The following is a 14,655-nucleotide window of genomic DNA, read 5'->3' as shown; positions in this document are numbered from 1 at the left end:
ACTTACAGTTTCGTATGTAACAACTGGCAACTGATGACTTTGCCAAGAGCTCCATTCCCAATTCCTGTAACCTGCTGGAGTTTTCGGTCCCACATGCAGCCAGAGCCACCTGGTCAGCAGAAAGGAGGCTTGCTGGCATGTCTCCAGAAGCAGCACAGTTGCTTTTTATTTCTGAAAGTGTGTTCTTTATATCAGTTTTACATCGAACTTCAGCCATTTGAGTTTTGAGTCTTTTTAGCATCTTTAAATCAGAGGGAACTCGCCACATTGCCTGCTGCTTCCTTTGGTCTTTATCTTTTCGAGAATACGATGCTGCAGAGAGGAAGTAACAAGTCATGTTAACACAGACCTTAACATTCATGAAACCATTCAGTACTGTGCATATAGGCAAATTTGAGGTGCAAGTAACTAAAGCTCTTTAGGTGGTACCAACATTAAAAGCATGCATTAAAATTCAATTAATGAAAACAGATACAAGTGTCATAACTCTATTCACACCTACGAAGTTAAAATATGGGTCACATTTAGTTGTTGTTCAGTCATTCAGTCTTGTCCAGCTCTCTGCGACCCCATGGACTGCAGCACAGCAGGCCTCCCTGTCCATCATCAACTCCCGGAGTTTACTCAAACTCATGTCCATCAAGTTGGTGATACCATCCAACCATCTCATCCTCTGTCGTACCCTTCTCCTTCCACTTTCAATCTTTCCCAGTATCAGGATCTTTTCCAACGAGTCGGCTCTTCCAATCAGGTGGCCAAAGTATTGGAGCTTCAGCTTCAGCATCAGCCCTTCCAATGAATATTCAGAGTTGATCTCCTGAAGGATTGACTGGTTGGATCTCCTTGCAGTCCAAGAGACTCTCAAGAGTCTTCTCCAACACCATAGCTCAAAAGCATCAATTCTTCGGCACTCAGCCTTCTTTATAGTCCAACTTTCACATCCATACATGACTACTGGAAAACCATAGCTCTGACTACACATACCTTTGTTGGCAAAGTGATGTCTTTGCTTTCTAAATACGCTATCTAGATTTGTCAAAGCTTTACTTCCAAGGAGTGTCTTTTAATTCCATGGCTGCAGTCACTGTCTGTAATGATTTTGAAGCCCAAGAAAATAAAATCTGTTTCTACTTTTTGCCGATCTATTTGCCATGAAGTGATGGAATCAGATGCCACGATCTTAGTTTTAAGCCAGCTTTTTCACTGTCTTCTATCATCCTCATCAAGAGGCTCTTTAGTTCCTCTTCACTTTCTGCCATTAGAGTGGTATCATCTGCATATCCATAGTTATTGATATTTCCCCCAGCAATCTTGATTCCATCTTGTGAGTCATCCAGTTTGGCAATGCGCATGAGGTACTCCGCATATAAGTTAAATAAGCAGGGTGACAATATACACCCTTGATGTACTCTTTCCCAATTTGGAACCAGTCTGTTGTTTCATATCCAGTTCTAACTGTTGCTTCCTGACCTGCATACAGGTTTCTCAGGAGGCAGGTAAGGTAACCTGGTATACCTATCTCCTGAAGAACTTTCCACACTTTGTTGTGATCCACACAGCAAAAGGCTTTAGCCTACTCAATGAAGCAGAAGTAGATGGCTAACAAACACATGAAAAGATGCTCAACATCACTCATTATCAGAGAAATGCAAATCAAAACCACAATGAGGTACCATTTCACACTAGTCAGAATGGCTGCGATCCAAAAGTCTACAAGCAATAAATGCTGGAGAGGGTGTGGAGAAAAGAGAACCCTCTTACACTGTTGGTGGGAATGCAAACTACTACAGCCACTATGGAGAACGGTGTGGAGATTCCTTAAAAAATTGGAAATAAAACTGCCATATGACCCAGCAATCCCACTGCTGGGCATACACACTGAGGAAACCGGAAGTGAAAGAGACACGTGCACCCAATGTTCATCACAGCACTCTTTATAATAGCCAGGACATGGAAGCAACCTACATGTCCATCGGCAGACAAATGGATAAGAAAACTGTGGTACATATACACAATGGAGTATTACTCAGCCATTAAAAAGAATACATTTGAATCAGTTCTAATGAGGTGGATGAAACTGGAGCCTATTATACAGAGTGAAGTAAGCCAGAAAGAAAAACACCAATACAGTATACTAACGCATATATATGGAATTTAGAAAGATAGTAACGATAACCCTGTATGAGAGACAGCAAAAGAGATACAGATGTATAGAACAGTCTTTTGGACTCTGTGGGAGAGGGAGAGGGTGGGATGATTTGGGAGAATGGCATTGAAACGTACAATATCATATATGAAACGAATCGCCAGTCCAGGTTCAATGCATGATACTGGGTGCTTGGGGCTGGTGCACTGGGACGACCCAGAGGGATGGTACGGGAAGGGAGGTAGGAGGGGGGTTCAGGATGGGGAACACGTGTATACCTGTGGCAGATTCATGTTGATGTATAGCAAAACCAATACAATACTGTAAAGTAATTAACCTCCAATTAAAATAAATAAATTTATATTTTAAAAAATGAAGCAGAAGTAGATGTTTTAATAGAATTCTCTTGCCTTTTTTATGATTGAATAGATGTTGGCAGTTTGATTTCTGGTTCCCCTGCGTTTGATCTCTGGTTCCAACCTGTACATCTGGAACTTCTTGGTTCATGTATTGTTGAAGACTACCTTGAAGAACTTTGAGCATTACCTTGCTAGCAAGTGAAATGAGTGCAACTGTATGGTAGTCTGAACATTCTTTGGCATTGCCTTTCTTTGGGATTGGAATGAAAACTGACCTTTTCCAGTCCTGTGGCCTCTGTTGAGTTTTCCAAATTTGCTGGCATATTGAGTGCAGCACTTTGTCAGTATCATCTTTTAGAATTTAAAATAGTTCAACTGGAATTCTATCACCTCCACTAGCTTTGTTTGTAGTAATGCTTCCTAAGGCCAACTTGCCTTCACATTCCAGGATGTCTGAAACTAGGTGAGTGACCACACCATCATGGTTATCTGGGTCATTAAGGCCTCTTCTGTATAGATCTTCTGTGTATTCTTGCCACCTCCTCTTAATCTCATCTGCTTCTGTTAGGTCCTTGCCATTTCTGTTCTTCATCTGTGCCCATCTTTGCATAACATTTTCCCTTGGGATCTCTAATTTTCTTGAAGAGATCTGTAGTCTTTCCCATTCTATTGTTTTTCTCTATTTCTTCACATTATAATTACTCAAATCTGAATTATACATTTAACTCTAAAAAATTTAAAAGCTGCCACACTGCCTGTGCTTTCTTCTTTATATGTATTCACTTTTCTCAAATTTTCTATACTATGTCCACAATTAAAAAAAAAAAAAAAAACAGAAAAAGCATAAACCTAGAAGCCAAACACTTAGTCAAATATGTTATACATAGTATCTAAAATATACAGTCTAACTCATTTTTAAAAGGTAATTTACTGAACTGTTATCCAATGCAGATGCAGCTATTAAGTGCCATGGAATATCATAAAAAATTACTTCCCTGTCACTGAGTCTTTGCAGTCATTAAACTAACAATACTTTGTTTCTTCTAAGAGAAAGTAGTTGAAGTTTTTAATTTCTTTCCCCCAACTCAGATATTAGAGAGAAACGAGCAAGGAAAAACACACAATTTCTCTGCAGGAAAGAGAAAGGAAGTAGGGATTCTGGAAATCAAAGAACATTATGACTGACTCAAAGCAAGAAGAAATCAAGTTCCTCATCCCCAAAAACACCCCCTAAACTCCTTAAGAGGTACCCTAACTAGACAGAGGAACAAGTCCTTTCCTAGCAGGAATGACAGCTGACCCTGCTCACACACTGCAACAATCTATGCCATAAGAGAGGGAAAAGGCAGACACCGCAGTGTATTCAACAGCCACTCCCTCACTTCTACCATGCCCACAGAGCCCAGACTGTGTTCAGGTGTTAGGCAGGCCAGCACTGCTCAGAGCAGTGAGAGGTGTCCTTTGCTTGGCCCCAGAGGGTATGAGCCTATGACTGGTCTAAGCTTATTCCTCTTGGAGCATTTACAGTGGGCACATGACTAAGAATTTCAGCCAAAGTTGCGGGGAGGGGAGAGCGAGCCTCCATTCTGACTGGGAGATTTTATTATGTTGGGGATACAGCTACAAGTAGAGGAGCCTGAATTCAAACCAAGGAGTCTGCCTCCAGAGTCTTAATAACTTTGTGATCTTAATAACTTTGCTCTCCAGCATCACAGGAATAGGTCTTTTACACCCCATCTTTTCTTTCCTGCTAGTGACACAGACATTTTATCCTGTAGATAAATGATGCCTGAAACTGTGGCAGTCATCTTAACGCCATGCCAGAAGACGCAACAGAACTGCAGGAAGACCATCCCTTGCCCTGCCTTTAACGCATGTACACCCGTGGTGGATTCATGTCAATGTATGGCAAAACCAATACAGAATTGTAAAGTAAAATAAAAAATAAATTAAAAAAAAAAACCTGATGCACATAGAGTCACTAACCTCCAGATGTAATATGTATAACAAAGTGCCTTTATTACTATTAGTTAAGCCACAATTAGCATGATTTTGCTACTTGCAGCTGACAGCATTCACAATAGACTATTAGGAGAGATTTTAGAAACCCAGGATTTGGTCTCAGATCAACCATTTAATTGCTGTAACTTTCCTTAAATCTTCCAACTTCTGAGTCCATTTATTTATTTGTGAAATGAAGACAATAATATATATTGTAACAGGGCTGTCTTGAGGCTCAGGAGATCCAAAGTCTATGAAAGCACTGTGCAGCGTAGCTCCCATTCAACCCACTGTCCACCAAAGTATCATGGCAGTTTTTAAAACTCAAGTCAGATGTTACATTCCTGCTTAGAATCACCGAAGAAATATCAGTAGAGCACACAGGCCCTGCATGACCTGATGCCACCCCCACTTCTGCGGCTTTCCCCTCTGCCTCCAGGTGGCTCAGTGCCCCCAGTCCTGCAGCTCTGCCCTGCAGCCATGCTCTGTCCTCACCCTTTGCACACATCCTCTTCCCTCTGCTCTCGCTGCTAACTCAAACTTACCAGGTCTGATCGGAAATGTCTCCTTCTTCAATCACCTAAACCCACCAACTGCTCCCCTCCTTTCAAATCAATTCTTACCGAATTTTGTAGAGCACATTATATTACAGTAAGGAAGAGAGACAAGTAGAATGTGAATAACTTAAGAGGCTGAGATTACACGGCACAAAATACTCAAAATGTTTTGCTAAATAAAATCTTTGTGGCTGTCATCTCCCACCCTACATCTACCTGGACTTAAATAAGAAAACGTGTATTAACCCACATGGTTTAGTTTATTATTACTAGAAACTGACAAGAATTTTTAAAAGTAAGAAGCCCAAATGGGAAAATACAAAATAGATTTAAATAAACCTCCATTACCTGATAATCAGTCAATAAACAATTACTGCTGCTGCTGCTGCTAAGTCACTTCAGTCGTGCCCGACTCTGTGTGACCCCATAGGCGGCAGCCCACCAGGCTCCCCCGTCCCTGGGATTCTCCAGGCAAGAACACTGGAGTGGGTTGCCATGTTTGTTTCAAATGCTAAGCACTGGGTTAGGCAGGGGATACAAGAGTGAACAGGACAAACACCCAGTCTTTGCTCTCACAAAGCTCACAGTTCAACTGAGAAAAAATGAAAATCCATTCCAGGACTGTGTGGTAAGTGCCAAGACAGGAGAGCGTTAAAGTGCTATGGAAGCTGGTACCACGGGAACCTGACAAGGTTACTCTCCGCACTGAGGAGGAGAGGCCTTTCCGAATCTGTCAAGTTATAGGTTAAGAACTGAGAGGCTCATCTATGACACTCCCTCACCTCTTTCAAGGACAGTTATCCACAGCTCCTCCTCCAGACTTCAGTGTCTGTCCCTGCCAGCCCGCTTCTGGTAATCTAAGCCACTTAAGAGTGCTCTGTTGTTGTTTAGTTACTAAGTTGTGTCCGACTCTTTTGCGACTGTAGAGCGCCAGGCTCTCTGTCCAAGGGATTTCTCAGGCAAGAGTACTGGAATGGGCTACCATTTCCTCCTCCAGGGGATCTACTCGATTCAGGGATCGAACTCGCCTCCTGTGTTGGTGGGTGGATTCTTTACCACTGCGCCATCTGGGAAGTCCTCTTTACCATATTACAATTAGTTGACAAGCCCCATAAACTCTACCTCCACAAGCATAACTCTGCTCTACGTAAACTACTTCTCCATTGCCCAGGTTAATCTGTTCCCTAGAGGTTTAAAAGAATTTTTATAATGTCAAAAAATCCGGAAGATCTTACCCCAGCTCCACACATTATAATGACTGAGAAAATACACAGCAATGTATGAATCTGTCCTCTTATACTGGGAATGACAAATAAACATCTACAACTATATCCTGATTAAATTTTCCTTTCTGATAGTTTTCTTAACACTGCAAGCTTTCTAAAATATAGTTTGAATCAAACTATTCCTAAACTGAAACAATGGTTACCCACTGTTCACTAGGAATAAATTCCTCAGGCAAGCCTTTCACAGAACAGATCCCACTTGCCTTTCTATTTACCACTGCGCATACCTCAAAATCAGGTTCAGCCACACTATCAGCTGCTCATACCATGATGCCCCTTATGATGTCCCTTTTATGAAACAGTGGTTAAGAACAAAAACCTAGAGTGAGCCTGATACGTGACAGGCGTTCACTATGAACAACTCTATGCCCACAAACTTGATAACCTAGATGTAACAGACCAACTCCTTGAAAAGCAATCTGCCAAACTCACAGAAGAAAAAACAGACTATATGAATAGGCCTGTATATATTAAAGAAATTCAGTCAGTAACGATATCTTTCCAAAACAGAAAGCATCTGGCCCGAATGGATCCACTGGTGAAGTCTACCAAACATTTGAAGAAGAAATTGTAAAATTCTCTACAGTCTCCACAAGAAGCAGAGGGAATACTTAGTTCTTTACTGAATCTATGAGGCCAGCATTACTCTAATATCAAAGTCAGACAGACATTACTAGAAAACTACAGACCAGTATCTCTGATGAACACAGATACCAAAAACCCTCAATAAAATATTAGCAGACTCAATTAAACAATATATTTAAAAAACCATACATGACAACCAAATGGGATTTATCCCAGGTATGCAAGGCTTGTTCAATATTCAAAAATCATTTAATGTAATCTATTTACATATCAGTAGATGCAAAAAAAAAAAAAAGCATTTCAGAAAATCCAGCAACCATTCACAATAAAACCTCAGAATAAAGGAGAACTTTCTCAACTTGATAAAAGAGTGTCTATGGAAAACTTACAGCTAGAATATACTTTCTGGTGAGAAACTTAAAAGCTTTCCCATCAAGATCAAGGACACCTTTTCACCACTCCTTTCCAATTGCTACAAGAAGTTCTCGCTAATGCAATAAGACAAGAAAAGGAAATGAAAGTATACAGATTGAGAAGGAAAAAATACACAAAGAATACAAAATGAACACTAAAATTCAAGCAAGCATTTTAATAAAAAGAAACCTGGATCTTTCTGCAACGTCAGCCTTAAACATCCTCTCACAGAAGGTCATTTTCCACTTGGCTTCCATGACTCTCCTCTCTCTCCTCTCCCAAGGCTCTTCCTCTGGCTCATCTTCCACACACACAGTAACAACAGATGTTCTCCATAATTATCTTCCTAGCCCTTTCAAAGCATTTCTTGAAACTCATTCTGCAATCTTACTCCCTTCATTTTAATTACTCAGCATCACCTCTCGGCAGATAACTGCCTGTATTTCAGCCTTAATTTTTACCTATCTGCTGAACATCTCTACTGTGATATCCCACTGGTATGTCAAACTCAATATGCTTAAATCCAAACCTTGTTCTTCCTCTCTCTTTCATACCCCATCCTCCTTGTCATGGACTTTTTAATCATTTTGATCTAAAACTCAATTAATTTATATTATCCATTTTAACAGAAAACTTTCAGAGAACAGAGATCTTATTCTGTTTATGTAGTTTATATTCTTTTCTCTGACACTGAATTTTTCAAAAACAGGATTTTACTTGTCTATAAAATATGCTATTCCTTGGACAACTGTAATTTTTCAACCATAACTGTATTGTTGGATATTTTCAAAGAACTCTGGTTGTTTTCTCTTTGGAATATGCTCCTAAAAATGAAGTTACAGAATTAAAGGATAGAGGTATTTTACATCTACTACAAAATTTTCCTTCAAAAAGGTTAAAACAATGTATACATCCACCTGGAGATCCAGAACTTACTTGTTTCACTAAGTCTTTGCAAACAACAGTGGTTATAATTTAAGCAAAATCTTTGCTAATAAGTTTTTTTTTTAAAGGATATTTGTTTGTTGATCACAAGAACTATGTGTAATTTAAAATTTCTCTTTATAATTTTCTACATTTTAACTTTCTACAATAAAAATGCCTCAGAAAGAAATCATATAAATGTGATAAGTGCTATTTTCTACAAGCATAATACAAAATGTACTTGAATGACAGAAAAAGGCAACTGTTTCTTAACCTGATTGGAGACAGTCTTTCAAACTGAGGACCCAGGCTTTCAGGAAGTATACTTTAGAAACAAAGAGAACTAAATAATCCAAGTTCTGATCTATCTTCCACTAGAGCAGCTCTATTTCTCTGTTTTCTACACTGAGGCTCTGCCTTAAACTCTACTTGAAAAGTGAGTTCTGCTGCTATAAAGAAGCATCAAAGTCATTGTTCTAAATCACTGATTTGATTTGAAAAGTACTACTTTTTTTTTTTTTTAGGAAGGCAGGAAAAATGTTCAGTTTATTCTAGAAAGCTTTCCAACAAAAACGGTTTAAAAGTATGCCATTTAAAAGTAAACGTCTCGCACTTCCCTGGTGGCACAGTGGCTAGGAATCCGCCTGCCAATGCAGAGGACATGGGTTTAACTCCTGGTTTGGGAGGATTCCACAGGCTGTGGAGCAACTGAGCCAGCGTGCCACACTACTGAGCCTGCTTGCTGCAACTACTGAAGCCTGTGCCTACAACCTGTGCACCACAACTAGAGAGCAGCCTCCATGCTCTGCAACCAGAAAGTAGCCCTGATGTCCACAACTAGAGAAAGCCTGCGCACAGCAACAAAGATCCAACACAACCAAATTATAAAAATGAAGTTAACAGGTGTAAGTTTAAAAAAGAGAAAAGCCTGTGTCTGAAGTTTAAAAAGCCCACATTTGACTATACATCTAAATTTGTGTCAGTGTATACATCATATTACAGTAACACAAATGTAATTTTTCTAACAAATAATTTTTAAAAAATATTGCTGCTAACTGGTATACATTTTTAGGCTACTGAACATCAAAGCATGAGTAAACCTTCTTTTTCTATTTTTAATTAACACACAGTCCCACTTAGACATCAGGGTACTCATGAGGCCTGAGAAACTTTAAGTCCATTCCCAAAGAGGACAACTGTAATTCACACGGATCAACCTGCCCAGTAGTCACAATCTAAAAGGCAAATCATATAAAAACCTTCTTACAGGTACTTTGACATTATTTTTGTACAAAATGCCTTTGAACAATAACAAAAAACTGATTTAATTGATATATTTTTATAAAATACAATGAAAAATCAATTTGTGACAGAAACATACCATGTTCCAACACTTAAGATATCTGAATTTAAAGTTAAGAATTCTTCTGAAGAAGCACAGAAAAAAGGAAAATTACTGTTCATATTTTACCTGTGGGCTGAAGTGAAGCAGGGGGCCGAGGCTGTAAGCCCCACAAATTTTCCATACTGCTCCGGTCCTTAAGGTCCAAGAGATGTATTAAAATTAAAGGGTCGATGTCTAATAAACTATTGGCAGCAGCAGAGCACAAGTGTGCTCGTCGTGACATTCTGCTGCTGGCACCCACATAGCCATGGTCACCCCCTACAAGAGAGAGAGAGAGAGAATGAGAGCTACCTGTAACTGGAAAAATCCAACTGGACTTAAAAGAAAAAAGTGAACTGGCTAATGTTGTTTGAATACTTGTCTATGGGCCCATCTCTTAGGAGCTGGTGTTCATGATGAGAAGCACAAAGAAACCATATCGCCAGAGAAGTGTACAAAGAACAGTGAATGACCACTGGCCTCATTACTACTCAAAATTCAGGAGTTACCCACGACCCCATTCTGTGTGCATGCTCAGTCACGTCAGACTCTTCATGATTCCATGGACTACAGCCTGCCGGGAGCCTCTGTCCATGAAAATTTTCAGGCAAGAACACTGGGCCTGGAGGGGAATCTTCCTGACCCAGGGATCAAACCCAGGTCTCTTGCATCTCCTGCACTGGCAGGTGGATTCTTTACCACTATCGCCACCTGGGAAGCCCTATCCTAAATTCCAGAAATAAAAAGGTGAGAGCACGTACAATATATACAATTGGGGGATGAGGGTTAAGGAAAAGGAGAATGTATCTTATAACCCAGTGGTCTTGGAGGAAAGTCAAGCCCCCTGGTATAAGAGATTCCAAGGATCTAGACACCAAAATGGAATCTTCTGCAGGTCTAGAACAGTAAAATACTCAGGTCATGACTGTCTGGCAAGACATTTTTTCTAGTTTGATTAAATACTGAAGTACAATTTGAATATTTCAGACTTAACCTGTTAATGACTGATAAAGAATATGACATCTGAGAACACAGTCATTCTGTATTACCCATACTGAACTAAAAAAGCTCCTTAACCCAAGGAAACCATCTGACTTTTCTCCAGTGCCTAGTACAATGCCTAGCAAGTATCAGGTATGGAAATGTTGGTTAAAACTGACCTCCTTAAATAAAGTTATTTAAATATATTCTTTAAAAAAACCCACAACATTAAAAAATGTTACAGGCAAAGTCTTAAAGTAGATAATATAAAAATAACATGAAGTAATCAGGTCCCAACTATTCATGAGGCTGTTTCTAAAGAGATGGAGATGGATGGGGGGTACTTAGGAGAAAAGTTTATTATTAAGAAGCTTCAGGCCAGTCATTTACTTATATGTTTTTCATCCACATTCACATCCTCGCATCCTTACCTTCCACTTGTTTGTTCTTCCTCTTCTATGATTATCTCATTGCCAATTTCTCTTTTAGCCTCTGTACACACCACTGCAACTCCTATTATTTGTTTTTTTGCAACTCCTACTTTAAAAGACAGAAAACTATTCCCTCTCCCCCTTGAAACTGTTCCTTAGCTCTTTTCCTTTACTAGGAAGTTCCCAAATCAGGCTGCATATAAGTCAGTTGGAGGAGTTTTTTAAAATGACAGGTTCCTGGCCCTACTCTAGATGTCCTGAATGAGGATATTGGAGTGGGATCCAGGGCTTTTTCAAAAAGCTACTCAGGTGGTTCTGATTATACAGTAAATAGGTTCATCCAGATTATGGTATCAATTGCTCAACTATAAACAAAAGTTGTTTCTGTCTCATGTTAAATAGACCTCCAAGTACAGAAATGAGTGTTAACAGAATTCTGTTTCTAACCATTCTTCCAGGTCACTCACTACTCTCACCAATGAGCAAAACTCCTTTTTGTAATGTCCTTTGGCTACTCCATCCCTCCCAGGTTCCTATCCTTCCACACAGTACCACATTTCATCCGAAGGCATCAGAGATTTCAGTCATCTGTTTCAGTTCCCCCCTCCAAGAGTTAACACTGCCATTAACCTGGGGGAGTGTGTGGATGTCTGTCTCATTACAGCCTAGTTGCATGAGCACATGCTCAGCTGGTTCAGTCATGTCTGACTGTTTGCAACCCCATGAACTGTAGTCCACCAGGCTCCTCTGTCCAGGGGATTTTCCTAACTCAGGGAATGAACATGCATTTCCAGCACCACAGGAGGATTCTTTACTGCTGAGCCACCAGGGAAGTTCATAAAGCCTAGAAAATGATCACAAATTAATAGCACCCCAAGATGCCTCTATGCCTCCTAAAATTGCTCACTTACCCTCCTCCCCAAAGGTAAGTTCCATCCAGAGTAAAACACCACAGATTAGTTTGCCTGTTTCTGAACCTTTTTTAAATGCAATGATACAGCTATATTCTTATATTCTGCTTCTTTGCTCAATATTATATTCATGAGATTCATCTATATTGCTATATATAGCAGCTTTTTCATTTTCATTATTTCTGTGCAGCGCTTTTAAATATGAATATATACAACTACTTTATTTCTATTAGGAAAGAATTTGGGTTGCTTTTTGCTACTAGAAATAAAGCTACTGAACTTATAAGCAGAAAACTGCTCCTGAACTGCACATGGGGAAAAAAAAAAAACTCATAAAAAGCAAATGGATGCTCTCTTCCTAAGCCAAGCCAGATTAAGCCTGCTAAAATGTCACACTAATCTATCTGAACTCTTGATTTTACTACAGTGCTTGTATGTATTAGCAAAAATTTGAGGTCCTACACAGTCTAAACTCAAACTACCTTTCCAGTTCTCTAGTTTTTCATTCTTTACTTTGTTAAAAATTACATTTACTTTTCAAAATTTAAAAAACACAAGAAAACAAAACCACCTAAAAAAGAACAATAGTGCTCTAAATTATCTTATAAAACTCAACTGGCAAATACCAGCTCCTGTTCTGTTGGAAGTGGAAAAGTCATAGGATGCGTATATTTAGCTTTAGCCTATACTGCCCAACAGTTTTCTAAAGTAGAGTTATCATTTTCATTCCTACCAGCAAGCTATGAGAGTTTCCATCTCTCCACATGCTTTCAACATTTAGTACTGCCAATTTAAAAAGTATTAGCCATTACAGTGGGTATTTAATGGTATCATAATATGGATTTTATCTGTCATTTCCTAAAAAAGAATGAAGAAAAATGAACAGCGTCTCAGAGACCTGTGAAACCCCACCAAGTGTACCAACATACATGTAATGGGAGTTAGAAAAGAGGAGAAAGAATATTATTCAAAGAAAAATGGGTAAAAATTCCCTACATATAATGAAAACTATTCATTAACTCAAAACTTCAACCCAAAAAACTCAAGAAACTTCATGTAGGATAAACAAACTCAATAGCACCACAACTTGCATTTCTCTGACAAAAGCAGTGAGTATCTTTAAAAATGTGTACTGGTCATAAGATAGACTCCTTTGTGAAGTGTCTATTCTTATCTTTTGCCTTTTTTTTTTAACTAAAGAGGCTGTCTTTTTCTTATTGATTTGTACAAATTCTTTACATATTATGGGTGAATCTTGTAAATAACATTTTAATTAGTTTATTAACTTCAATGAATAAAAACTATGACTCCTGTTTTTAAAAATCTTTTAGAATACTTTTTTATTTTGGGGGCTGTGCTGGGTCTTCGTTGCTGTGGGGGCGCTTTTCTAGTTGTGGCGAGGAGCTCCTCTCTATTTTGCAGTGCACGGCCTTCTCCTTGTGGTGGCTTCTCCTGCAGGGCATGGGCTCCAGGGCACACAGGCTCCAGTGGCTGGCACATGGGCTCAGCAGCTGCAGTTCCTGGGCTCTTCAGCACAGGTTCCATAGTTGTGGAGCATGGGCTTAGTAATTCGCCAAAGACCAGGGACTGAACCCACGTCTCCTACATTGGCGGGCAATTCTTTACCACTGAGCCACCAGGGAAGCCCTGATGATGCTTATTTTAAAAAAAAAAACAAAAAAACAATGCACATTATTACCCAGACTGCACACCTGTGGTCTGCCAAGCAGCCAGTTACATGAGTCTGTCATCATAACGTGGGAGTCCCACTGGCCCATCAATATCAGCATGGATCACACTGAATATATTATCCTCTGCTCCGAGACTCACTAGCTTATGGAATGAAGCCCAAACTAGAGACCTTAAGGAATCACCCTCACACCACCACCGACTCCAACCCACCCAGTAAGACACACCCAAGTCATACAGAGTCTTACTATTTAACATCTCTCAAAAGGTTTCTTCTTCTCTGCCTCTACTATTCTTGCCTTATTTTGGGCCCTCAAACTGTCCCTCCTGGAATATTGAGGTAGTTTCCTTTTATTTTTTTGGCTACACTGTGCAGCTTGTGGGATCTTAGTTTCCCAACCAGGGGTCAAACCCATCCTCTCATCAGTGAAAGCACAGAGTTCTAACCACTGGACTCCCAGAGAATTTTCACAGTAGTACCCAATCTCATCTCATCCACCTTTAACCCATTTTTCACTATATATACAAATCTGATCACGATCACTCTTAAAGACCTTTAATGGTTCCAAAGAATAAAAGGCCAAGCTCCTTAGCCAGGCAAATAAGACTTTCCATTACCTGATCTTGTAACGTGATGGACCTGGAGGGTATTATGCTAAATGAAATTAAGTAAGACAAAGATAAAGAAATATGACTTCACTTATATGTAATATCTATATGTAAAATCTAAGAAACAAAACAATTGGACAGACATAACAAAACCAGAAACAGTCATACACAGAAAACAAACAGGCTGTTATCAGAGGGGAGTGTGGTAGAGAAGAGGAAAGAAAAAAAAAAAGGTAACTATGTGAGGCAATGAATGCTAACTGGCTTGATCATGCTGACCATTTCACAATGTATATTTATCTGAAGCCATCATGTTGTACACCTTAAACATATACAAGTTTTGTCAATTATACCTTTTAAAGCTGGGGTAAAAATGAG

General features: G+C 39.4%; 1 protein-coding gene across 3 annotated transcripts in view; it reads right to left on the bottom strand.

The window, feature by feature from the left end:
* TRIM37 (tripartite motif containing 37) overlaps positions 1-14,655 on the bottom strand; it is a 145,258-nt gene that overhangs the window by 40,572 nt on the left and 90,031 nt on the right. For all 3 annotated transcript variants that reach the window (XM_040244177.1, XM_040244178.1, XM_040244179.1), the window contains 2 exons: positions 9,744-9,935; positions 7-312 (listed from right to left, as the gene is read on the bottom strand). In XM_040244177.1, the coding sequence (XP_040100111.1) occupies positions 7-312; positions 9,744-9,935 (498 nt within the window). The remainder of the gene's footprint in view (positions 1-6; positions 313-9,743; positions 9,936-14,655) is intronic.

This window comes from Oryx dammah, unplaced genomic scaffold, assembly GCF_014754425.2.
Source record: "Oryx dammah isolate SB20612 unplaced genomic scaffold, SCBI_Odam_1.1 HiC_scaffold_8, whole genome shotgun sequence".
Lineage (NCBI taxonomy): Eukaryota > Metazoa > Chordata > Mammalia > Artiodactyla > Bovidae > Oryx > Oryx dammah.
The sequence above is the reverse complement of the archived record's forward strand: the minus strand, read 5'-3'. Positions and strand labels throughout refer to the sequence as shown.